The following is a 21,213-nucleotide window of genomic DNA, read 5'->3' as shown; positions in this document are numbered from 1 at the left end:
GCTCGGTTGAGCATAAAAGCCCTGCATCACCGTCGGGCATTTGGCGTTAACTGAAGCTTTGTGCGTGACATGAAGAGAGGAGGTCGATCGTCCTCATAGATATTGTCAGATTCAGACTCAGCTCCCAGTCCAGTGTATTTCATAAAATGTAAGCATTCAAATCTACGTTCTTATGTACCACAAGTATGTAATCAAAGATGACTTCGGGATTCGTCATCATCGGGGAAAATCAATCGACATCGTCTTCAGCACAACCTGAGGCCACTTAAGGCCAACAGTGTTGGGCTGGATGTCCCCCCTTTTTGTTGGTGCCCCCGGAGTATTTCATCTCGCCTTTGTTAAGGTGCCAGAGACGTAAGGCAAAGGCGCCCAGGGGAAATTCCACTTGATATTCACGGCTTCCCACTTGCCAGCGTTCTTCAGATATGACGCAGTGTCCCGAATCAGGCTGCACCCGGCGAGGAAGAATTGCCAGCCGATCAAGGTGCAGAGGATCTGCATGGCCCTGCCGAGAACGCTGCCGTTCGCCGTGGTCCACGGGTTCTTGACGTGTTCGACGACCATCAGTTCCCCGCCGGGCCGGAGGAGAGAGTACAGGTCCCTCGCGGCCTGGTCTGGGTCAGGGACCGAACACAAGACTCGCACGCAGACGATGGTGTCGAAAAGGCCGTCTCGGTCGCGGTCGCCGGCAGCAGCACTTGCCAGCCCCTGCTTGGCCAGCGCGGCGAGGAGGTCCTTCTTGTCGGCCGTGCAGGACAGGATGTGGTATCTGGCCGTCAGGCCGGCTTTGTCGATGCGGTCCTGGAGGGCTGGATGGAGGCCCACGGCAGGTTCGGCGCCATAGATGGCGGTGATGTTGGCGTTGTCGGAGAAGGCAGAGACGTGAGGGCCGGTGCCTGGCCCGATGTCCAACACCACCCCATGTGCGTGGGACAGGATGGGCGCCACGAGGGCGGAGGATCCCACTGGTGGTGGTGGCGGATCGATGGGAGCTGCGCAAAGGAGGAAAAAAGGAAGAAAAAGAGTGATATGTTAGCACAAGTTTTCTCGTTCAAGTTTGGCCGGGCAAGGTAGGTAGGTAGATTGGTGGGTTCTGGATCCCCCAGGGAAAGGTGCAGGCTTACCAGTCGCCTTTGTCCACCACTTGCTAAACGACTCATCTCTGACCCGAAACACGGCTGACGGCGTGGGAAAGGTGCCTTGCAGAATGAATGTCTGGAAGGCGTGTTTGGTAAAGGCTGCCACAGGCACAGTGTCAGAGCATTGTCAGCTCCGGAGGGGTCGGGTGAGGAAAATATCATGGTCCGCGTCTGGGTTGGGGGTGTGCGGTGCGGGTGTGGGTGCGTGTGGCAGACACATCAACAGGCAGATTGGGGAGGAGGGACAAATACCTTTTGCACTTCCAGAGATCAAGAGCAATGGATCAAGTAGACCGTACAGGCGAGCTGTCAACGGTGGTTGTTGAGACATGGCTGTGTTGGGACGTCGGTTGGTAGGGCGGGGGGTTGTTGTTCCAAAATGACCACAGGCCTGGGCCGTCGAAATGTGATATCAACGAGAACGACAGGATATAGGATAATCCACAGGGACAAGGCACACTCAAACACGCCTCCCCTTTAGCTGGATTGGTCGGGCGAAGGGTTTGGGGGGCTTCCTGGTGTCGGAAAGACCCAAAAGGCGGACGGACAGCGACGAACCCGGTCGTCCCAGTTAAGTGTAATAGGATATGATACGAGGAGAAGTTGGACGAACGACGACCACGGGGGCTGGAGGGTAATATAAGAGAGTCGTTCACTGATATTCTCAGGCAGGCCTAGTAGGTACCACAGTAGGAAGGTATCCGCCGCTCCTCGTCCGTTCACGTTCAGTACTGACCTTGGATGCTTAGAGGTACCGTTAACACGATGCGATAGACCAGTGGGGATGCACTCTCGATCGAATGTGGAGACGCTTTGCACGGTATTCGTAAGAACTAGTAAACTGACGACCCCCGGCTCCCATTCCAGCAGGTATCGCGGTTACGTTAAGAGGTTCTAGGTACTGAGCTAGTAGTAAGGTGTCATTTTAGCGATACCACTCCAGCGCCTCCCTCAGTAGAGTACTTTCACAATGGAGCAGGAACAATAGTTATTCCGTAGCCACAACAGGTTATGTAATTCGATCGAGTAGCGAGGCTGTACTGTCAGTCTTTATCAGTAAGAGACTAACTTTACAGGGTACAAGGTCCTTGTACTACCAAGAACTCCCCCGCCATTGAGAGGGGTCTTTTCTTTGATGAGCGTCTCCAATATACACAAGTGCTATTAGCGAACATTTTTCTTCGGCATACGCCGCGATTGCGTACGACCCTCTACGTGAGGCAGGTATATATGACGGTGCCCTGGACCTAATCACTCTCTCCCTCACACCTCACGTCAAACTCCTTTGATGGCTAGACTGCACGGTATCTTCAACCGAAGTTAAAACACGATACCGTGCGTTGCCCGAGGCGTTGCAGGTAAAGAATCCAGCCATCCTGTACGAGGGCCAGTAGCGTATACGCCCTGTGCGAGAGCTCCAAGGTCTAGGACTGCCATTCCAGCTTTTGGGCAATCTATCAGTGCGAGGAAACGTTTCAGAGAAAGCCCCGGACCAGCCGTCATGGACGGACGCAATAGCTTCGAAAATGACGCCACGGTTCAGCGACCGGCAGCAACACCGACACCAGCACCAGCACCAGCACCAGCGAGAAAAAAAGTGCTCAAGAGGACGATACACCGCATCCACAAACGCCTCTCACACGTCCACTCGCGCATCCCATACCTGCGGTCTCTCCCACTCGCAGCCATCCTGATCATAGCGCTGCTGATTTTAGTCAACCTGGTCATCTGGGCAATATGCGGTCTCATCCTCACCAGCCACACACACCTCCTCTCGACGGCGGCGTTGGCGTACACACTGGGTCTCCGCCACGCCCTTGATGCCGACCACATCTCGGCCATCGACCTGATGACACGGCGCCTGATAGCAACAGGCCAGCGGCCGGTCACGGTCGGCACGTTCTTCTCTCTGGGCCACAGCACAATCGTGGTCGTGACGTCCATAGTGGTCGCGGCCACTGCGGCCGGCGTGTCGTCTCGCTTCGGCTCCTTCAGCACCGTCGGCGGAATCATCGGCACGTCGGTCTCGGCTGCGTTCCTCATCCTTCTGGGTGTCATGAACGCGTACATTCTCTACAAGCTCATCGTGCAGATGCGCAAGATCATCCGCCTGCAGCCGGGCACCCACGAGGCCGCCGAGGCATGGAACGTCGAAGGCGGCGGGTGTCTCTTCCGCACGCTCAAAAAGGCCTTCAAACTCATCAACCGCCCCTGGAAAATGTACCCCCTTGGCGTCCTGTTCGGCCTGGGCTTCGACACGAGTTCCGAGATCGCGCTGCTGGGCATCTCCAGCATCCAGGGCTCAAGCGGGACGAGTCTCTGGCTCATTCTGGTTTTCCCCGTCTTGTTCACCGCGGGAATGTGTCTTGTCGACACCATCGACGGAGCGTTGATGATGAGTCTCTACGTCGCGCCGATGGGTATGGGCGGCAGCGGCGGCGATGACGACAAGAAAGACCGCGACGACGTGGACGAAGTTGACCAGGTTGGAATGGTCTCTGAGGGGCCCCTCGCGGTCCGCGGTGGTGGCAGCGAACAAGATGACGATGTCGAGCAACAGCGGCAGCAGCAGCAGCAGCAGGATGCACATGGCAATAAACACAGCAAGAGGAACGGAGATGTGGCGATCCGCGTCAAGAATCCCCTGACGTTTTTATACTACTCCATCGTCCTGACCACGTTGACCGTGATATGCGCCGTCATCATCGGCGTGATCCAGCTGTTGACCTTGATACTCAACGTGGCCGAACCAACGGGCAGATTCTGGGACGGCGTCGAGACCGCCGGAGACAATTACGAGATCATCGGCGGCGCCATCTGCGGCAGCTTCGTCCTATTCGGCGGCCTAAGTGTGCTCTGCTACCGCCCGTGGACGAGGTGGGTGGACAGGCAACGCTCGAAGCTGAGAGAGGCAGACGGCGGCGCGGCAGCGACTCCGGCTCATGGTCATGGTCACGGTGACGGTGACGGTGACGGTCACGGTCATCAACGCACCACCCCTTTTACTACCGCTGCAGGAGGATCCACGGAGTTCATCGGGTATACGGACGACGAGAATCCGCGGGCCGACACCGGCTTGAAACACGGCCAGGCCGAGGAACTGGTCGAGGTTCAGGGGAAAGCGAAGAGCCACCGCGTCACGGTCAAGGCGCACAGTATTGACGACTACGACGACGGAACACCGACGAGATCTGGACCAAGTGGAGGGAACACTCGTATCAAGAAATAGAAAGGGCTGGGTTGATAGATGGGTATTTAGGGAGGTAGGTACCCTCAGGTGTGTGCTCCCACATGCATGCCCGAGTACCCACCACCACCTACCCGGGCAGGTGTATGTTAGGAGGCAGAAGGAGTTATTACAGGTAGAGAGTCATTTGGACAAACATGGAAAAGGAGGTTGGCTCACAGCCTTTCCTTCATGATGACTGTGTCTGTGTCTGCGTCTGCGTCTATGTGGTTGATATAGAGATGCCATTCACCGTGCATTATAACCCTATGGCGGCCGGCGTGGCGGGGGACTGTCATAACTCATACCTTGTATAGAGATCTAGGTACTACCTGGTAGGTAGGTAATGACCAAAAAGAAACCAAAGACCATCACACCTACGTTCCAAATCTGTTCACATGTGATTCATATCTAATGCATATCCAGAGCCCCTTGATCTATGCCCGTCAATCAAACGGGGGGCAGCAAAAACCCCGTGCGCAAAAACAAAAAAAATAACCCATTTTACTTGGACTGGGCGTTGGCGATCACCTGGTCGAGAACGCCTGCACTTGCGGCAACGAAGCCCAGGTACGGCGGGCTGGGCTTGAGCACCCTACTCAAGTACTCCGGGTGGAACTGGACTCCGACGAAGAAAGGGTGGTCCTTCAACTCGATGACTTCCATGCGCTCGCCCGTCTCGTCCTTGCCGATAAAGTTCAGGCCGGACAAACGCTCAATGTACGTCGGGTTCACCTCGTACCTGTGCCGGTGCCGTTCGTGGATCGACGGTTGGTTGCCGTACAGCTTTCGCAGTTTGGACCATTCGGTGTTCTCTTGGAAATTGGTCGCGCGGACACCGAGGCGCATGTTCCCGCCCATGGTGGCCTTGTCGATCTCGGGCATGAAGATGACCACGGGATCCTGAGGCCGTTCGTCCAGCTCGACGGAGCCGGCATGTTCCAGCCCGCATACATTCCGCGCGTACTCGATGACGGCCAGCTGCATCCCGAGGCAGATTCCAAGGTACGGTTTGGGCTTTGTGCGGGCCCAGTTCGCAGCTGCGATCATGCCTTCTGTTCCTCGACGGCCGAATCCTCCGGGCACCAACACACCATCGGCCGTGCACAGGTCGTGCCATGCCTTGTGGTATGACTCGGCAGAGGATTCCATTGTGGCCTTCTCGAGGTTGCTGGCGTCGATCCAGATTAGGTTCAGCTTTCGGTTGCAGGCCATTGCAGAGTGCTCAAGAGACTTGATCACCGACAGGTACGAGTCGTGAAGATTGGTGTACTTGCCAACCAAGGCAATGTTGACTTCGTCCAGGTGCATTCGTCGACTCTGCGAGGACGTCAGGGTTTTCCAATCGTGCCAAATCTTGTCTCCTTTTGCGACCAGCGCCGGGGCAAGTGCCAAGTTATCAAGGCGGAACATTTCGCGAAGCTGTAAGACGAGCCCCTGTTGCTCCAGGAGCATGGGAACGTGGTAGGTGGAATCAACGTTGTGCACACCAATCACCTGGCTTGGCTCTACCTGGCAGAACATGGCGATCTTGTTGGTGGTGGCCTCGATAAGAGGCTCCAAGCATCGGCATGCAATCTGTTTTTTGGTTAAGTCTGTATCAGCGGCGGGTCGCGGAAAGATTCACACGAGATGACCTACCAGATCCGGCGACAAGCCCCGTGACTGCACCTCTCGAATTGCTTGTTGTGTTGGTTTGGTCTTTTGTTCACCCTCAACTACGGGGACCAGCGAGACGTGGATCTGAATGAAATTGTCTCGACCGGCTCTTCTCCGTAATTGACGCATGGCCTCGATGAAAGGCGCGCTTTCGATATCACCCACCGTGCCACCCAGTTCAATTATGCAGACGTCTGGCTCTTCATGCGTGTCATCCACAGGTTGCCTTGCAACGCGCTCAATCCAGTCCTGGATTCCGTTTGTAATGTGAGGGACGACCTGCACAGTCTTGCCTAGGTAGTCGCCACGTCGTTCTCGCTCGATGACATGCTGGTAGATCTTGCCCGTCGTGATGCTGCTTTCTCGCGTGAGGGTGATGTTGAGGTAGCTGGTGTATACCCATGAGTCGCTTGAAGAATGGATGGTGGAACGAGTGCATTACCGCTCATAGTTGCCAAGATCCAAATCAACCTCTCCTCCATCGTCGAGCACAAAGCATTCACCGTGCTCGGTCGGGGCCATCGTGCCAGCATCGACGTCTGGTGCGACATGTTAGATGATTTTGACCGAGTATTTTGAGATTGGCATTGGTGTCCTACTCAGATACGGGTCGATCTTAATGCTTGTCACCTGTTTTTGGTACATGTTAAAGAGGCGTAACAGAGACAAAGACCGCGAACATTGTATTACCTTCAGACCCATAGTCTTAAGCAACAAGCCCGTCGAACTGGCAATGATGCCCTTTCCGATGCCGGAAATGACACCACCACTGACAAGGACGTACTTCATGATGGCGGGCTCGTGTTCTCACAGAAGGACAGAGGGAAAAGTAAAATGTAGGATGCCGTCGCTGGCGGTCGCCAGGCGGGAAAGAAGGGAAAAATGGGCGGGATCGCGGTGTGTTGCAGAAATACTCGAAAATTAATTTTTCGAGGCGCAAACGGTGAATGCGGGGCGGCGTTCATTGGCCCGCCGGGTGCCTGTTCTGCCTGTTCTGCCTGTGGCGCCCCCGCTGGTGATGCAACAAGGCGACGCGAAACGCGAGACGCGTCCATGACTCTTGTTGATTGATGGCAATTAAACTCGCCGATACGGAGTACGAGTACGACGATTGTACGGAGACAGCCTTACTCTCCCTTAGGTACCTACGAGCAGCAGTAAGCGGTTGGAGCATCGCAATCCTTGCTACATTGAACACCTCGTCCGGTAAAGTTGCCTGCCCAAGCCGCTCTATCACTAGCACACTAGTTAGAGCCTTGGGTCTATCGAATCCGATCCATCTCCCCAGCACAGGTAGAAACCATGACTGAAGCGGAAAAAGACTGGAGAGAAACCAACTGGGAAGTAAGTCAAGTCTATCTCAGACACGAACATCATCATCATCATCATCATCCATCGAGGACAAAATCGGCAATCTCGCCACACCAGAACTGTAGCCCCGTGGCCACAAGTTGACCCGACTCTAGATCCCAGAAGGCGAATTCGCAGTGTTTGGAAAGGTATGCCCCGGAGTCTACGAGGTGAACATTACTGGCCCAACGCCCCCTGATCTTCTCTCAGGTATACACAGACCCTGAACATACAGACAAAGTCGAAGCCATCTACAGGGAGACGACAAAGCGAGCGCACGAGGAAGAAGGGACCCTCTCCTACTGCTTGGGCCGCGATCCAGACGACCCAAGCATCATCCACTTCTTCGAGCGGTACACGTCCAAAGCGGCCTTTGAGAAGCACAACGACCAACAGATCATCCAAGACCTGGTCAACAGCGGGTGGATGAAGGACGTCAAGGCGGTCTTTGTGAAGCCTATACCGCCAGCAAAATAGAACCAGAACGTCCTTCCGTACATATGTACTAATTCATCGGCGTCTTCTGAAAACATTGTAGATCCTGGTCCAGGATTGCCTGGAACTCCTCCACTAGACCGTCCATGAACACGTCTTCCACAACGCCCTCTTGCCATGTAAAGCCCAACACGACCCTCCCGTCCCTCCCCGTGACGCAGCTGACTTTGATCGCTCCACTGACAGCTCCAGCAGACTGGCTGAACACCAAGCCTTGGATCATTGCACGTCTGTCCTCCTTCAGAGATGGCAGTTTTCCAACATTCGATAACTCGAGGCTCGTCACCCGAGGCTGGCCCATCTTGTCCATTGTCAATGCCCTGACATCTTTGATATATACCAGTTTCTCCAGCAGCCCATCGCCCCTCCGCTCCCGTACAGCACGGTCAATCCTCCTCTTTGTTCGCTGCGCATCGTGCACCCATGCAAACGGGCCCTTTGCACCATCCACCAAGAAGTCTGACCGTCGATGTGTCTCGAGGAACGTATCCACGAATATGCCCATGGATAATGCACTGACCGGTGGCGGAAGCCATTCACGTAGCGAGATGGGGCAGTCGGTCTTGAGCGCCGTGTATTCCGAGGGCACCTTCTCAAAGAGAGCCATGACTAGCATCGCTTGTATCGCCGCTGTGAGCGACACGCCGTGACCTTTGCACATCCGTAGGAACTCTGCCGAGTCGTTCGCCCCGAACCGCAGAGATCGACATTTGGTGCGAACAGGCAGGAACTGTCTTGCCCCGGTCCACAATCCGTCTGGTTCCTCTGAGCCATTCCCGTCCACAACTCTCGTCGTATCGACAAAGGCGTCCAATGGTGGAACGAGTGGCAAGTTCGGCGAAACGACCTTTGACGGCCCCTCGGTCTCTGTCGGGTTGTTCAGGGAGTTCTCCAGCGCTTGATGAAAGACCAGCGCACTCTTCGTATCCCCCACAGCATGGTGGAACATGTAGCTTAATACAAACCTCGATTCGTCGCCGGGTTGCTGGAGAACATGGAGTCGCCACAGTGGTAACGGCACCTCAAGGTCCCACGGTCGACTGTGCTCTCGCTCCAGAAAGCCGTCTAGAACCGGGTGGTGTCTCCCTTGGCCGTCCAGGACGTCGTCGATCTCGGTGAACGTGACCACCTCATCCAGGTCGACGTACGGGAGGCGGGCGAAGTATGGCTCGGACGAGTCAGGGTCCACGGGTGTGATTGAGAGGTTGGCGTGTCGCGAGATGACGAGTGCGAGCGCCGAGTATAAGACGGATCTCAGGCTGTGTGTTGTTGTCTTGCGGTCGAATGAGTAGAATGCAGTAACCCCGACTTTATGGTATACGCCCAGCTGACTTCGCGTGACCATGAACTTTTCGAAAATGCCTGCCTTGCATTAGAATGATGCTACGGAGTACTCCGTATTTTTTCACGATGGCCCTCTTGGATAGATTCATAGGACCTACCCAAGGGCCGAAGTACAGAGTCTGGTCCTGCTCTAGACATTGTTTGCTGTTGGTATGCACATCGGCTGAATATCGCCTGAGCTGGATTTTTCAACTTTTCTGGGAATGAGGTTTACAGATGAGGACAACTAGAGTAAAATAGAATGTAATACAGTTGACCCACAAGTAACATGAGTAGCGATGAATCTCCTCCCCCACTCCAAGTGCTTAGTAGATAAAGACTCCGAGACTCTCAGGCTCATCACCGGGCGCCTCGAGTTCGACCAAATATCATCGATGAAGCGGTGAAATCTACCGAGATCTACGAGTATCTGGACAGGAGCAGGATTAAGAACGCCTGTGAGTAGTCAGAAACTTACTGATATTCAGGTATTCAGCAGTGTGCGTGCGTATTTCGGAGGGCATACAATGTATCCGGCGCCTTCGAGGCCCACCCTCCTCATGAGCTGTCGGAACTCCTCCTTCTTCTTTTGTTTCTCTCTTATGTGATTTCTGATGTATGACAAATCTGATTTGACGCCCAGCACGTCCTGATTGGAAAAGTGCATGTGAGGCTCACGAGCCTTAATACTCTGCGGTAAAAACGCTAGACTTCGTTAGCTGTCTCTCCGACGAGAGAATGCAAACCATACATCTGTCGAGGAAAGGTAGTCTTACTTGAGAAACGGCCAACTGTCCTCCCTTGAAGCGGGGAGATTCGTGGCAAGCCGTTCACATGAGGCCCTGGATTTAAATGGTGGCAGACCCTGCGTCTGGTGGGGTTGAGAGCTGAGCGTAGCATCTTGACTTTATTGCGTAGAGAATAAGCAGGAGACAAGGCATGGATATCAGACCCGGTGCCTATGTTAAGTAAGAGATGTTGTGCTCTGAGTAGCAAAAGTACAGGCCCCAAACCAGCGACTCCCATCTCTTATATGCCTAGTAAATGCCTGAAGGCACACACGACTAAGTTTATACGTCTCATAGTCGTACCATGAGTCTGCAACCATTTAGGATTTCGCTACAGAGGGTCAACTCATGGTTGAAAGGTTCTTTTATAATCCCTCAAAAATACTCGAAACCAAGCCATATTTCTCTCAAGAAAGCCCTTCTACCCTGATAGAGTTACTACATCTCCGAACTTTCTTTAGGTGAGGAGCAACGCTGAATGATATTCCTGAGCCAGACAGAAACAAAAACTCATCAGTCATGAAAACCCGGCTCGCAATATCAACCCACGGCGGTCTCGTCGTCGTCGTTGACCATGTTGTTACAAATCCTAAAACCATATGTCTGTCCCAACCGCATTATACCCACAAGCGATAGTCACCCTTGAAGCAGCGATGAAAGCTGCCTTAATTCTCGCAACTGTCCTCCATCAACTTTCCCAGGCGCCAACACTACCAAGATCATCGCGTCATACGATGAAACAGTTGACTCCTTCACCAGCTTCGTGATGACAAAATCACTGAGTCTGACTCTCCACGAAATCCAAGGCGTCCTCCATGCTCTCCTCGCGAATACTACTGACGTTGTTTCCAAATCGTACACCAAAGCACTTGTCAGCCACTCGCAACATCTCGGGTCGGAAAGTAGTGCAAATGAACTGGCCGCCGGTAGGCCTCTCGTCTCCATTGGTAGGCTCCTCGTCCGCTCTATTCGCGAGATAGAGGAGATGGTCTGCGACAGCTGTACGATACTGAGCATCAAGGTTGGCGTCGATCTCATCAAAAATGTAGAAGGGTGCGGGATCGGTAGCTTGGATCGCGAAGATGAGGGCCAAACTGCAAAGACCTTGAACACAATTTTAGTTTGAGCAATTCAAGTCGTTTCGTGAAAATCCACTTACTCTTTTGCCCACCGCTGAGTTGCTGAATACGCTGCTGATCGTCATGTTTGCTGTTGAAGCTGACACTGATCCCCACACCAGTGTAGTTCTCAACGCCACGCTTGTTGACTGGCTGTTCGTCTTCTGACTCTTCATCTTCTGCCTGTCGCTTATCGGTCTTGCGCTGGATGATCAATCGTCCACGACCAGCTGGGACGAGCTTTTGGAAGACCTCGGCAAATGCCTTACTAACTTGTTTGAAAGTCCGCTCGATCGCTTCATCCTTTCTCTGATCAAGAATCTCGATGAGGTTCTGGATAGATGCTTTAGCGGCTTCGAGATCTTTCCTTCTCCCCTCCAACTCTTCGCGTTGCTTGGCCGATTTCCTGTAGTGCTCGAAAGCATGCTTATTGACAGAGCTGTACTTTTTGAGCGCCTCCTTGGCCTTTTGGAGTCTCTTGACGATGGTGTTGGAATCAGTGTTTCGATACTTCTTTCGCAAATCTTCTGGTATCGCTCCCAGTTCGCGGATGTTGTCGATCGTCTCCTGTTTAGAAGCCTGAAGGGCGGCCTTCTTCTGTACAGACTTCTCAAGCCGGCGCTGATGCCGCTCGATGGCCTTGGCGAGTTCTTCCTGCTGCCGACGGGTCTCTGCAGCCTGTGCTTCAAGCTGGGCAACCTGAGTAGAGGCAGTCTCGATTTGGTCTTCCAGTTCATCTAAACTCTCCTGAACGGATTCAAGTTCCTTGCTTAAGCGCGCTAATTCTGCCCTCTTAGCTCGCAGATGAGCCGATACGTCGCCCTCGGTCTCAAACTCATCAGTTTCCAGAGCAACCAGCTGTGGTCTCAGACTCGAGTTCAACTGTGCCTCCAAATTTGCCTTTCGGGCTTCGGTTTCAGCTCTCGATGCCGAGAGCTTGTTGTATTCGCGTCGGAGGTTCTGTATGGTTGCTGTGAGGTTCTCAAGCTGCGCCTCCTCGGCCTGTGTCAATGCTTTCTTAAAGTCAGAATTCAGCTCAGCTTGGTATGCATTTTGAGAATCACTCAAGCGCTTGACGTTGGCGCTGATGGCAATTTCTTGCTTTTGCTTGGCTTCGAGATCATCCTTCTTTCTCTGGAGCATGTCCATCTTATTTCTGATCTCCTGTTTCAACAATCGCTGGTTGCCTTGCGATTGATTCTTTCGCTGCTCAAGCTTCTGGACCTCACTCATGGCCTTTGTGACCGTCTGATCCATCCTTTCGATCTTTTTCTTATTCTCAGCACTTTCGGCCTTGACAGCTTCGAACTTTTCCCGAGCAGCCATCACCGCCTTCGTTGCCTTCAATCGAGAGGTGCGTACATCGTGGTAACCACCGGTCAATGCACCCTTCTTATCAGATCTATCACCTTCGGGTGTCACCGCAGTAAGCCCATGGGTCCTGGCGTACTGAGCAGCGATGCTTAGGTTCTGCGCAATGATCGCTTTGCCAAAAACTTGCTGCACTGCTTTCTCATACTTTTTATCATATTGGAGAAGAGACATGAGAGGCCTCGCGTCCGGCGCATTTGGAAAATTCGCAGTCTTAGGCTTCAATCGGTTGAGAGGCATAAAGGTGATACGGCCAGCTCGCTCGCGGTTGAGAATTTCCATGACCTTGGTTGCCGTATCGTCGTTGTCCACAACATAATGAAAAAGAGAATTGCCGGCCGTCACCTCCACAGCGGTATGATGTTGTGCCACGTCGATCAGCTCTGCAAGAGGACCATAACATCCTTCCAGGTTGTGCTGTTGTTTGATTCGGCGTACAGCTTCTAATCCGCGGCTGGTGTTCCCGTCCATCATATGTGACAGATTCCGCTCGGCTTTCCTCAACTCGTCTTGTGCTGCACCATATTCGGAGTCCAGCTGTGCCTCCCGCCGCCAGAGAAGCTTTCGTTCATCCATGAGATTTTCTCTCCGCTGCTGGGCGCGCTGGATTTCTTGGTCGAGGGAGTCGTCTTGGCCACCAACTTGCTGCTGTAGACTTTCAATTTCCTTTTCAAGGCTAGCGATCGCTTTCTTGTCTTCTTCTATGCCTTCTAGGGTCTGCATTCTTGTGGCTTTGAAGCGCGATAATGCTTCGAAAGCTTCACTAATCTGTGCCTGGAGCCAATCGTCTCGAGCTTTCTTTGTCTTGAAACGAGCATTTCTGCCTTGCTTGGCGTATAGGTGCTCTTGCGTCGCAGTGGCTTCATCGAGGCGACTCTTCACTGACTGTTCTTTCGCCATTTCTGCTTCGAACTGAGGGATGATGGTGTTCAGTTCTTTCTCCACTTGTTGTATTTGTGCCTGGACTTGCTGTAGCTCCTTGTCATGAGCTTGTTTCGCGCGGTGAGCTGCGGCCTGGCCGTGGGTGAGATTTCTCTCTTCGAGTTCAACCTGCGCTCGTGCCTTTGCCTTCTCGCGCTTCTCCTCGTCATACTGTCGTTTTTCGAGTCGAGCGGCGTGGATTTGCTGGTTGAGGTTCTGGATTTGTTGCGTGATTCTGGCCAACTCATCTTCACCTTCAGCATAGCGTTCACGATTCTCATCGGCATCGTCTATTCCCCCAGCTCTTCTATCCTCCAACTCGGCTAGTGCTTTGTTGATTTCGTCTTGCTCTCGAGTGAACAGTGTATATTCTAGCGCACGCTTTTCGCGGTCTTGCTCTTGAAAATCTCTCAACTCAGCTTGCTCTTCTTCTAATTCAGCGAGGCGTTCGTTTATTTGGTCAAACGTCTGATCAATTGCCACGAGCTTGTTGTTAGTCTCACTCATGATCTTTTGCGACTCCTCTTTTTTTGCGACAAACTGTTGTGTGCCTGCGACGCTCTTCAAAACGTCGAGACGCTCAGAGTCCTTCATGTTCGTCAAACGTGTGATCCGGCCCTGTGGAACGATGTAGTAGGGGTTCGCCCGTGAGAAGCCGGCGTTTTCAAGAAGTTGCATGACATCTTGCTTGGTCGCGTTTTTGCGATCCAGGGAGTATTCGTCCTTTTTCAAACCGATCGTACGACGAAGGATCAGTTCATCATTTCCAGTAGGGAATCGACCGTCGGAGTTGTCGAACACGATTTCTACATAGGCAGACATGACTGCTGATCCAGTGCCCTCCTAATCTTGTGTTAAATCGCGGGCACAAGCGAGGGAGCGGGACTGACATGAATGAGGGCTTGTCTCTCTTCGCGACCCATCTGTGAGTACGCATCGCTGAGGACGAAGCGGATCGCAGCGAAGAAATTACTCTTGCCAGATCCATTGCGACCAACGATAACATTGAGCTTGGGAGAGAATGGGTTGACGACGGTTTGGTTCTTGTAGCTGTGCGGGTGTGGTTAACGACGAGATCGCAGTGGGAAGCAGTGTCTGACTAGCTTACCTTTTGAAGCCCTGGATCGTTATCTGTTTGATATGCATCTTGACCAGTATGGGTGTGGAACGAATGCAGGCGTCAGGACATGGTGGGATTGATTTGTTTCTGAACAGACGCGATGCGCAACTGACGCTCCACGCGACCGCGATTGATCCATCTAAGTGGCTTAGTCATCGACGAGGCTGCGCAGCAGTCTCCAACAACAAGAGTGCTACGATTCCAACAACCCACTCCTTATCTTAATTCAATCCGAATCTTCAAGACGACAGCGAGTCTACTACATGTCCTGCTTGGCGTCGCCCATGGATACGCCATACGAAGCTTCCCATGGCCTGGCCTGGCCTGGGTTCCTAGCACGCTGCAACACTCCGTTCCAACCTTCCTTGGGCCTATTTCTTTTCGCCGAGAAAACTCGGCCGTCGGATCTATGCTGTTCGGGCTTCAGCCAAGTCGGCCTCAAGGTTTTTGTCCCGCGGCCGTGCGCCATCTTGAAGAGCAGGTTTTACGTTGCAGAGCAGATGCTGGTTAGCTGGCCGGGCATTCAATTTCCATATCCGAATCATGCCCCGAATGCCTCGAGTGTCCCGACATAACACCCCTGGTTCTCGCACTGCAGGCTTCTTTCATTGCACGCATGGCCGGAATGCCCCATCGCTATGTCTCCTCGCTAGTGGAACACCCATGAATCGTCCGACAACGGAGATCAGAGTCGGTCGTTACGTACTGTTGTCTTGACGCCGAGACTACAATAAGCTTGACCATTTTTATCAGATAAGATCTCAACTTCCCCCTTTCTGTATCTGCCCTCATGAGCTTCGATTGCCGTTGGACAAAATGTTGAAAAAGCTCCTTTTCTACTGCAAATTAATGCGTTTTGCATTATCTTTGGGCTTAGAACGAGTGGGATTTCTGGTCTTGGCTCGGATTCATCGTCTCACGTACAAAGCAGTTCCCAACCCCAAGAATGTTGTGGTCGTGGGAGGTTCTTTTGCTGGCTTCTTCCTGGCAAAAGAACTGGCAGATTCGCTTCCTACTGGCTACCGAGTCATAGTAATCGAGAAGCATTCACATTACTACTTTACTTGGAATTTCCCCAGAGTTACTGTCGTCGAAGGTCATACGCAAAATGCATTCGTTCCCTACCCAGACGAGTCCTTGGTGCAACCCGCCGGAGTGTACTCCTTCCGCCAAGGAGAAGTTGTCGACATTGGAGATGGCCAAGTGACACTGGCCGATGGGACTATCATCCCTTTCGAATTCCTTGCCATAGCGACTGGCTCGAACGCACGGTATCCAGCCGAGATGGACGCCGACAACAAGTTTGACTGCATAGCTTTCTTCGAGAAGCAGCAACAACGTATAAAAGCCGCAGATCACATCGTCATCGTCGGTGCAGGTGCCGCCGGAGTCGAGGTGGCCGGGGACATCATGACCACGTACAAGAACAAGAAAGTCACCTTGGTACACTCGCGACAGCAATTGCTGAATAAATTTGGAAACGAACTACACAACGTGGCGAAGAAGGGGCTGGAGGATTTAGGTGTTGAGTTGGTCCTAGGAGATCGTGTAGTTGCCGGGCTGGATAGCGATGGTCCCGCCGAAATCCGACTACAGAGTGGGAAAGTCCTCCAGGCCGACATGTTGGTATGTGCTCGTTCTGCCCTTTTCTGGATGCCTACTTATATGCGACACAGATCAGAAGCACGGGGCAACACCCAGAGTCAACTCTCGTCAAAAAGGCCTTCCCGTCCGCAATCTCGCCTTCTGGAAATATCCTGGTTGAGAAGACCCTGCAGATCAAGGGTTGCCCCCCTAACATTTTCGCCTGTGGTGATGTGATTGACCTGCCTGGCCCGAGACTGGGCAGAGCCGCCACATATCAAGGAATGTTCGTTGGTGACAACATTGTAAGGTCGATCAAGGGGAAACCATTAAAAGAATATAAGCCAGGAATGATTGACGCGTCAATCGACTTGACATTAGGCGTGGTAAGTCACCGAGGCAGGACGTGTGTAATGTATACGAAACTAACCTCAGTCTTTTTCTCCCAGGGAAACAATGTGACGTACATCAACGATGCGGGTGACGAGATGACCTTTCCCACAAAAATGCCCGATGTCAACCTGCATGCAGCCCAAGCCTGGAAGGTCATGTATGCCAAACCGTTTGAAGATCCAGGATACACGCCAAAGAAGGTCGCGGAGTTGGCTGATGTTTGAAGACCGTCTATCTATAAGTCACTGGTGTTTCGGTTTTGTGGTCAAACAGAGAATCATGCGTGATTGCTGCTGCTCCTCAGGGAAAGCATCGACTTTTCTTTACCAAGTTGGACATTTGTCGAGTCTTTGGAATGGATACACGGCGACGCCGTCAGATCGTGTTTGCAGCGGGCTTGTTCTTAGGAGGCATACTGGTGGGTGACCTTATAGGCTTTAATGTGTATTAATTTCCCTTTCCTCCATCTCCATCTTCTTCGGGCATAGCAACGCCTCCCTCTCTCTGCCACTTCAGTAATTCACATAAAGTCACTCTTCACCGCCTGGATCGAAGGCTCTTTTCTCTGCGCCGAAAAAGGTCTAGAAACTTGTTTGGCGGTTACAGTTGGAGCCTGCACCGAGCAGACTCCCCGCCGTGGCCAACCCGGTTTGTCGTGGCATGTACCGACCCCTTTTCCGCCTACGGCGCCTTTCAGCCTTGGCCGGCTTTTTTGGATATCCTTCAGATCACCGAGGCAACTCAAGTACATACAATTGAGGTACATCTGCCCACCAAGATACTCACGCACACGCTCTCGCCATCCTCCGCTTGCCGGGAAAGGCTACACTGCCCTTTCAAGAGCAGCCGATTCCACTACTTCTTCAAAACAATCACCCACCTTCTGCTCTGTGACAACTGCCTTGTACGGAGTTGACGCCTACAATCCCAAGCCCACCTCGTTGAGCTTCAAAACTGGATGTGATGTCGCTCTCAACACATTTCGCACTACCTTTACGTCCCCTATGCTTTTGGCACGATATTCTTGGACTTTGAAATCGAAGCCATCCATCGGCCCCCCACACATGGTCTCACTACCTTCGAGATGTCGTCGCCCAAGGACCCTGCCGTTGCCCAAGTTGTCAATACGCTAATGGTCGTCGATGGCATCCGCGACATTTTCAAGTCTCTTGTTGTTAAGGCCGCGACTTATTACCGAGGACGAGAAGTTCAAGGGCGTTCTTGACATCGGTATTCCTGGTGGCACTCGTCGACGGCTGGGTTTTGTCTACGCTTCATCGGCCATGAACCAAAGCAAACCACTGGGGGCTATGCGCTTATGATGGCGGCAGTCGGCGCAGTCTTATTCGTTGGTTTAGCGGTTCGGTCTTGAGCCGGAAGCCGGATACCTCCTCACGGCCCAACGTTCTTCGGGTGAGGCCATCAAATCCGTCCTGTGCCTTTTACGATATCACGGCAAGCCCTAACAACAACTTCTTAAAATTAAGGTGGACAGCTGTAGCTAACTAGAGTCGAGCTCATCTTAACCAACTACAATAACATAGTTTCCGATACGGCATTTGCTAGATAAGGGTTCGATTGACCTGCGTATCTATGTCCGTTACAGTTGGTATCTAGCCAAAATCCACTTCACCACCAGCCATCCCTCCCATCTATCGTACGTGTCTGTCTCAACCCCACCGCCTAGTGTAACTTAATGTACTAAAAGGAGTCGCGATATTCAAGCGCACTCTTAGATATGCGCCGATGCTTCTCCTTTTCAAGGTCTCGACTGTGGAGATAGCGCATGAGGAGAACGATCACAACCGCACAGCCTCCAAATCCAGCCGTGATATAATTACCTGCCACAATATAGGGTTGCTTGTTGGCTGGGAAAGTGAAGATAGGGACCCAGGCGGTGAAGATGTAAGCGAAAGCATTCATCTGGGAAAACAACGTTAGCAAATCCCTCAAGTTGAGAAGCCGGGGAGGAAGAACACCGACCAATGCAGAGACGTAAGCCCGCTTCTCTTGGTCGTGTCTGTTAATCTCGTTGACCCAGGTCCAGGTAAGACCTGCAGCTGTCCCAGAAAGAGAGGTCAGATCTAAAGAAAACCAGAAGGTCAGTGTTCGTCTCTCTCTCTCAAGGCCCTTTTTCGGTACAGCATACAGTAGAGTACCCAGCGATTCGCCCGATTGCGAGGGTGAACAGGCGTCGCAGCAAGGGCAGTCGGGAATATGATTGCCATGACACTGGCAAATAGCACACCGGGCCACCTAAGAGCACCCGGCAAGCTGTCCGAAATCCAGGAATTGGCAAGGGTGGCGACAATGGTGATCACGTTGATCTAGTGGGGGTGAGCAAAATCATCTCTCTCAGGATCAAAGCCAGAACCTACACCAAGGGGAATAAGGTTGATCTGAGGGACCGTGTAGACGATAGGCTTTCCTTTGACGTTGTAACTTTTGGCCCAGAAGATCACTAGTCTTTTGTTAATAGTTTGAATGCTGCGAGGATTGAGGAAGTCCTTACTCGACTGGCCTGATTGGCCAAACTGGGCCATGAATGCAAACAACAAGGGAACTTTCATCATCGTTAGTGAATGAGACGGATGAAAGGCTTGATAGGCATGGTTGCTCACAGAGGAAAGCATGCCATGTCGTATGCCATCGCTTGATATCCTTCCACTTGAACAAGCCGGTGAGAAGCTTTTTCTCAGAAGGCATTCTTGCTCGGGCCAGATCAATTTCTGCCTGAGTGAAAATCCTGATGAACAGTTTTAGTCATGCGACGGTGTTGGGACAGGCCAGGAGACATACCAGTTAGGCTTAGCTCTCGCCGGAAGTTGTGGCATTGCAATCGCAGTCCAGAGAGCACAAGGAAATGAGATGACACCACAGATGCTGCGCTTGTCAGTCTAGACCTATATCCATAGCCAAGGGCGCACGCACATGTACATCCATCGCCAGCCTGCGAGGCCGCTAACCCCATCGAGTCCGGCAAATACGGCCGCCATCAAGAAACCGGAGAACAAGGGTCCAATTCCGGTCGCGATTTGGATAAGTGTGTTTCGTCGGGCCAGCTCGTGAGGTTTATAATAGCTGGAGCATACATACATGACAGCAGGAAAGTGGCCGGCTTTAGAGAGTGAGTCGATCTCACATCGTACAAAGGCTCAGATGGATTCCTACCTTCGAATAGACCCACACTGTGTTGATGTTAGCAATTGACAGACTCGGGAAGAAGGAAGACCCACAAGAAGCGGAAAACATAAAGCATTTTGACATTCTTCACGCCGGCGGTAGCAAAGGTGAAAACAGTCCAAGACAGCTCAAGGAATGCAATGTATAGCGGCGCATTAACCTGCTATTGTGTTAACGTACTGCACATCGTATCATGGATCTTGGTAGTTTCGCACCCTGGTGAGGAGTAGGTTTGATGGAATCTGGCCAAACACATATGCTGCGCTCCAAATCGCATTGGCGTAATTGAGCTCTTTTCCGTACAATGAAAGGTCTTCTTTCATACCGCTGTCTATATAGTGTCAGTATGGTTCACAATGTCGCGAAGGTCACCACCTACTGAAAGCATTGTTGATGTTGACTTGATCGAGGTAGCGACACATGACGCCCAGAGCTGCCGACGAAATAAGGGTCAAGTCAAGCTTCGTGAGGAAGCGGGCTTCTTCTTTGGGGACATCGAGTGCTAGGCAGATGAGAAATTGGCTTTCACTTGGTAGCAATGCCAGAGAGCTTACTTGACCAAATGGCAGACCTCCAAGTTCTCTTGGGCTTGGTGTACTCTTGGCTCTCTGTTTCGTTCTGAGTAGATGCTGACTTTACCGGGACATCACCTCCGACCTCGCCAACAACAAAAGTCTTGAGAGACTTCTCTTGTGGTAGAGACATCTTTGCAGTAATGAATGACAATAACCAAATTGAGCCCTATCATCTTGCCTCCCAGCCGGACATGAATACATATATAAATCGTTTTCAAAAAGCCAGGCTAGGCTTGGCAGCACGTTGAGTCGGTGTTGCCTTTTTCGGGGTAAATGGCGACATCGAAGCGTGGCGGACTTTTGCGAGTGTTGATTAGGCCGTCTAGTATACTAATCGGACTAAATTCTGCTAATATTCACACCATCTCAAAGTAAACGAATGATGGAGACTGAGGTTTGCAGATAGCCGATGTTTCTGTATCTTGTCTTGATAATCAACATCGAGACCTCGACCGGACACTGCCCTGAAGCCAATGGTATTGAGGCAGCTGTATCAATTATGGGATCACCTCCACAATGCGCATGGCCAAGAAGACCCGGTGCTCCAGCCTTTTTGCATCGATTGCCGTTCACAGGCATCAGAAGCCTTTTGAACCGACAACGGCAGCTTACGTGACTCCGGGACTCTTCAGGACTCTGCGCCTGGAGGTTTTCGCAGCGAAGGCTTCGAGTATGACTATGGCTTCAACTGAAGGATTCAAGAGTTTGAAAAGTTCTCAAATACGAGACAGCAGAGTTCTGTGGCCTGTGCTAACGTTCGATGGGCAGAAGACGCAAAAGGCGCCTTCAACGCAGACGTGACCGAAAAAGAAAGCGTCGAAGAAGAGCTGAAGCGAACCGATGATAGTGTGGCGAGGTCCTCTCCCGACACGGCTAGATTCTTTGGTGGCGTGATTTGTTCTGATTCGAGCGACTCAGATTTCATCTCTTCGTCCTCCCACGTGTAGAGAGAAGGGTATGCTTTGGTA

The 21,213-nt window shown here is 52.2% G+C and overlaps 8 protein-coding genes across 8 annotated transcripts; 3 read left to right on the top strand and 5 right to left on the bottom strand.

Annotated features, from left to right (window-relative positions):
* Nucleotides 1–324: 324 nt before the first annotated feature.
* Nucleotides 325–1,470, bottom strand: PV08_07663 (uncharacterized protein; the record flags this gene model as incomplete). Its single annotated transcript, XM_016381992.1, has 3 exons — nt 325–992; nt 1,125–1,238; nt 1,392–1,470. 3 exons carry the CDS (start codon nt 1,468–1,470, stop codon nt 325–327), a joined length of 861 nt encoding a protein of 286 aa, XP_016235094.1.
* A 1,170-nt stretch (nt 1,471–2,640) lies between these two features.
* On the top strand, nt 2,641–4,368 carry PV08_07662 (uncharacterized protein; the record flags this gene model as incomplete). The annotated part of the gene is made up of 1 exon (XM_016381991.1): nt 2,641–4,368. One exon carries the CDS (start codon nt 2,641–2,643, stop codon nt 4,366–4,368), a length of 1,728 nt encoding a protein of 575 aa, XP_016235093.1.
* A 501-nt stretch (nt 4,369–4,869) lies between these two features.
* On the bottom strand, nt 4,870–6,813 carry PV08_07661 (CTP synthase; the record flags this gene model as incomplete). The annotated part of the gene is made up of 5 exons (XM_016381990.1): nt 4,870–5,943; nt 6,007–6,412; nt 6,467–6,563; nt 6,624–6,654; nt 6,715–6,813. 5 exons carry the CDS (start codon nt 6,811–6,813, stop codon nt 4,870–4,872), a joined length of 1,707 nt encoding a protein of 568 aa, XP_016235092.1.
* Nucleotides 6,814–7,326: 513 nt separating this feature from the next.
* On the top strand, nt 7,327–7,851 carry PV08_07660 (uncharacterized protein; the record flags this gene model as incomplete). Its single annotated transcript, XM_016381989.1, has 3 exons — nt 7,327–7,368; nt 7,491–7,523; nt 7,585–7,851. 3 exons carry the CDS (start codon nt 7,327–7,329, stop codon nt 7,849–7,851), a joined length of 342 nt encoding a protein of 113 aa, XP_016235091.1.
* A 28-nt stretch (nt 7,852–7,879) lies between these two features.
* PV08_07659 (uncharacterized protein) lies at nt 7,880–9,351 on the bottom strand (the record flags this gene model as incomplete). Its single annotated transcript, XM_016381988.1, has 2 exons — nt 7,880–9,231; nt 9,312–9,351. 2 exons carry the CDS (start codon nt 9,349–9,351, stop codon nt 7,880–7,882), a joined length of 1,392 nt encoding a protein of 463 aa, XP_016235090.1.
* A 1,404-nt stretch (nt 9,352–10,755) lies between these two features.
* On the bottom strand, nt 10,756–14,536 carry PV08_07658 (uncharacterized protein; the record flags this gene model as incomplete). Its single annotated transcript, XM_016381987.1, has 4 exons — nt 10,756–11,084; nt 11,140–14,233; nt 14,281–14,440; nt 14,499–14,536. The coding sequence occupies 4 exons, from the start codon at nt 14,534–14,536 to the stop codon at nt 10,756–10,758; spliced, it is 3,621 nt and encodes a 1,206-aa protein (XP_016235089.1).
* Nucleotides 14,537–15,326: 790 nt separating this feature from the next.
* On the top strand, nt 15,327–16,711 carry PV08_07657 (uncharacterized protein; the record flags this gene model as incomplete). Its single annotated transcript, XM_016381986.1, has 3 exons — nt 15,327–16,136; nt 16,187–16,480; nt 16,544–16,711. 3 exons carry the CDS (start codon nt 15,327–15,329, stop codon nt 16,709–16,711), a joined length of 1,272 nt encoding a protein of 423 aa, XP_016235088.1.
* Nucleotides 16,712–18,188: 1,477 nt separating this feature from the next.
* On the bottom strand, nt 18,189–20,375 carry PV08_07656 (uncharacterized protein; the record flags this gene model as incomplete). Its single annotated transcript, XM_016381985.1, has 12 exons — nt 18,189–18,410; nt 18,471–18,571; nt 18,637–18,814; nt 18,866–18,948; nt 19,000–19,050; nt 19,109–19,233; nt 19,287–19,370; nt 19,419–19,624; nt 19,720–19,830; nt 19,886–20,001; nt 20,050–20,172; nt 20,225–20,375. 12 exons carry the CDS (start codon nt 20,373–20,375, stop codon nt 18,189–18,191), a joined length of 1,551 nt encoding a protein of 516 aa, XP_016235087.1.
* Nucleotides 20,376–21,213: the final 838 nt, after the last annotated feature.

The sequence above is a fragment of the Exophiala spinifera genome (assembly GCF_000836115.1).
Source record: "Exophiala spinifera strain CBS 89968 unplaced genomic scaffold supercont1.5, whole genome shotgun sequence".
Classification (NCBI taxonomy): Eukaryota; Fungi; Ascomycota; class Eurotiomycetes; order Chaetothyriales; family Herpotrichiellaceae; genus Exophiala; species Exophiala spinifera.
The sequence above is the reverse complement of the archived record's forward strand: the minus strand, read 5'-3'. Positions and strand labels throughout refer to the sequence as shown.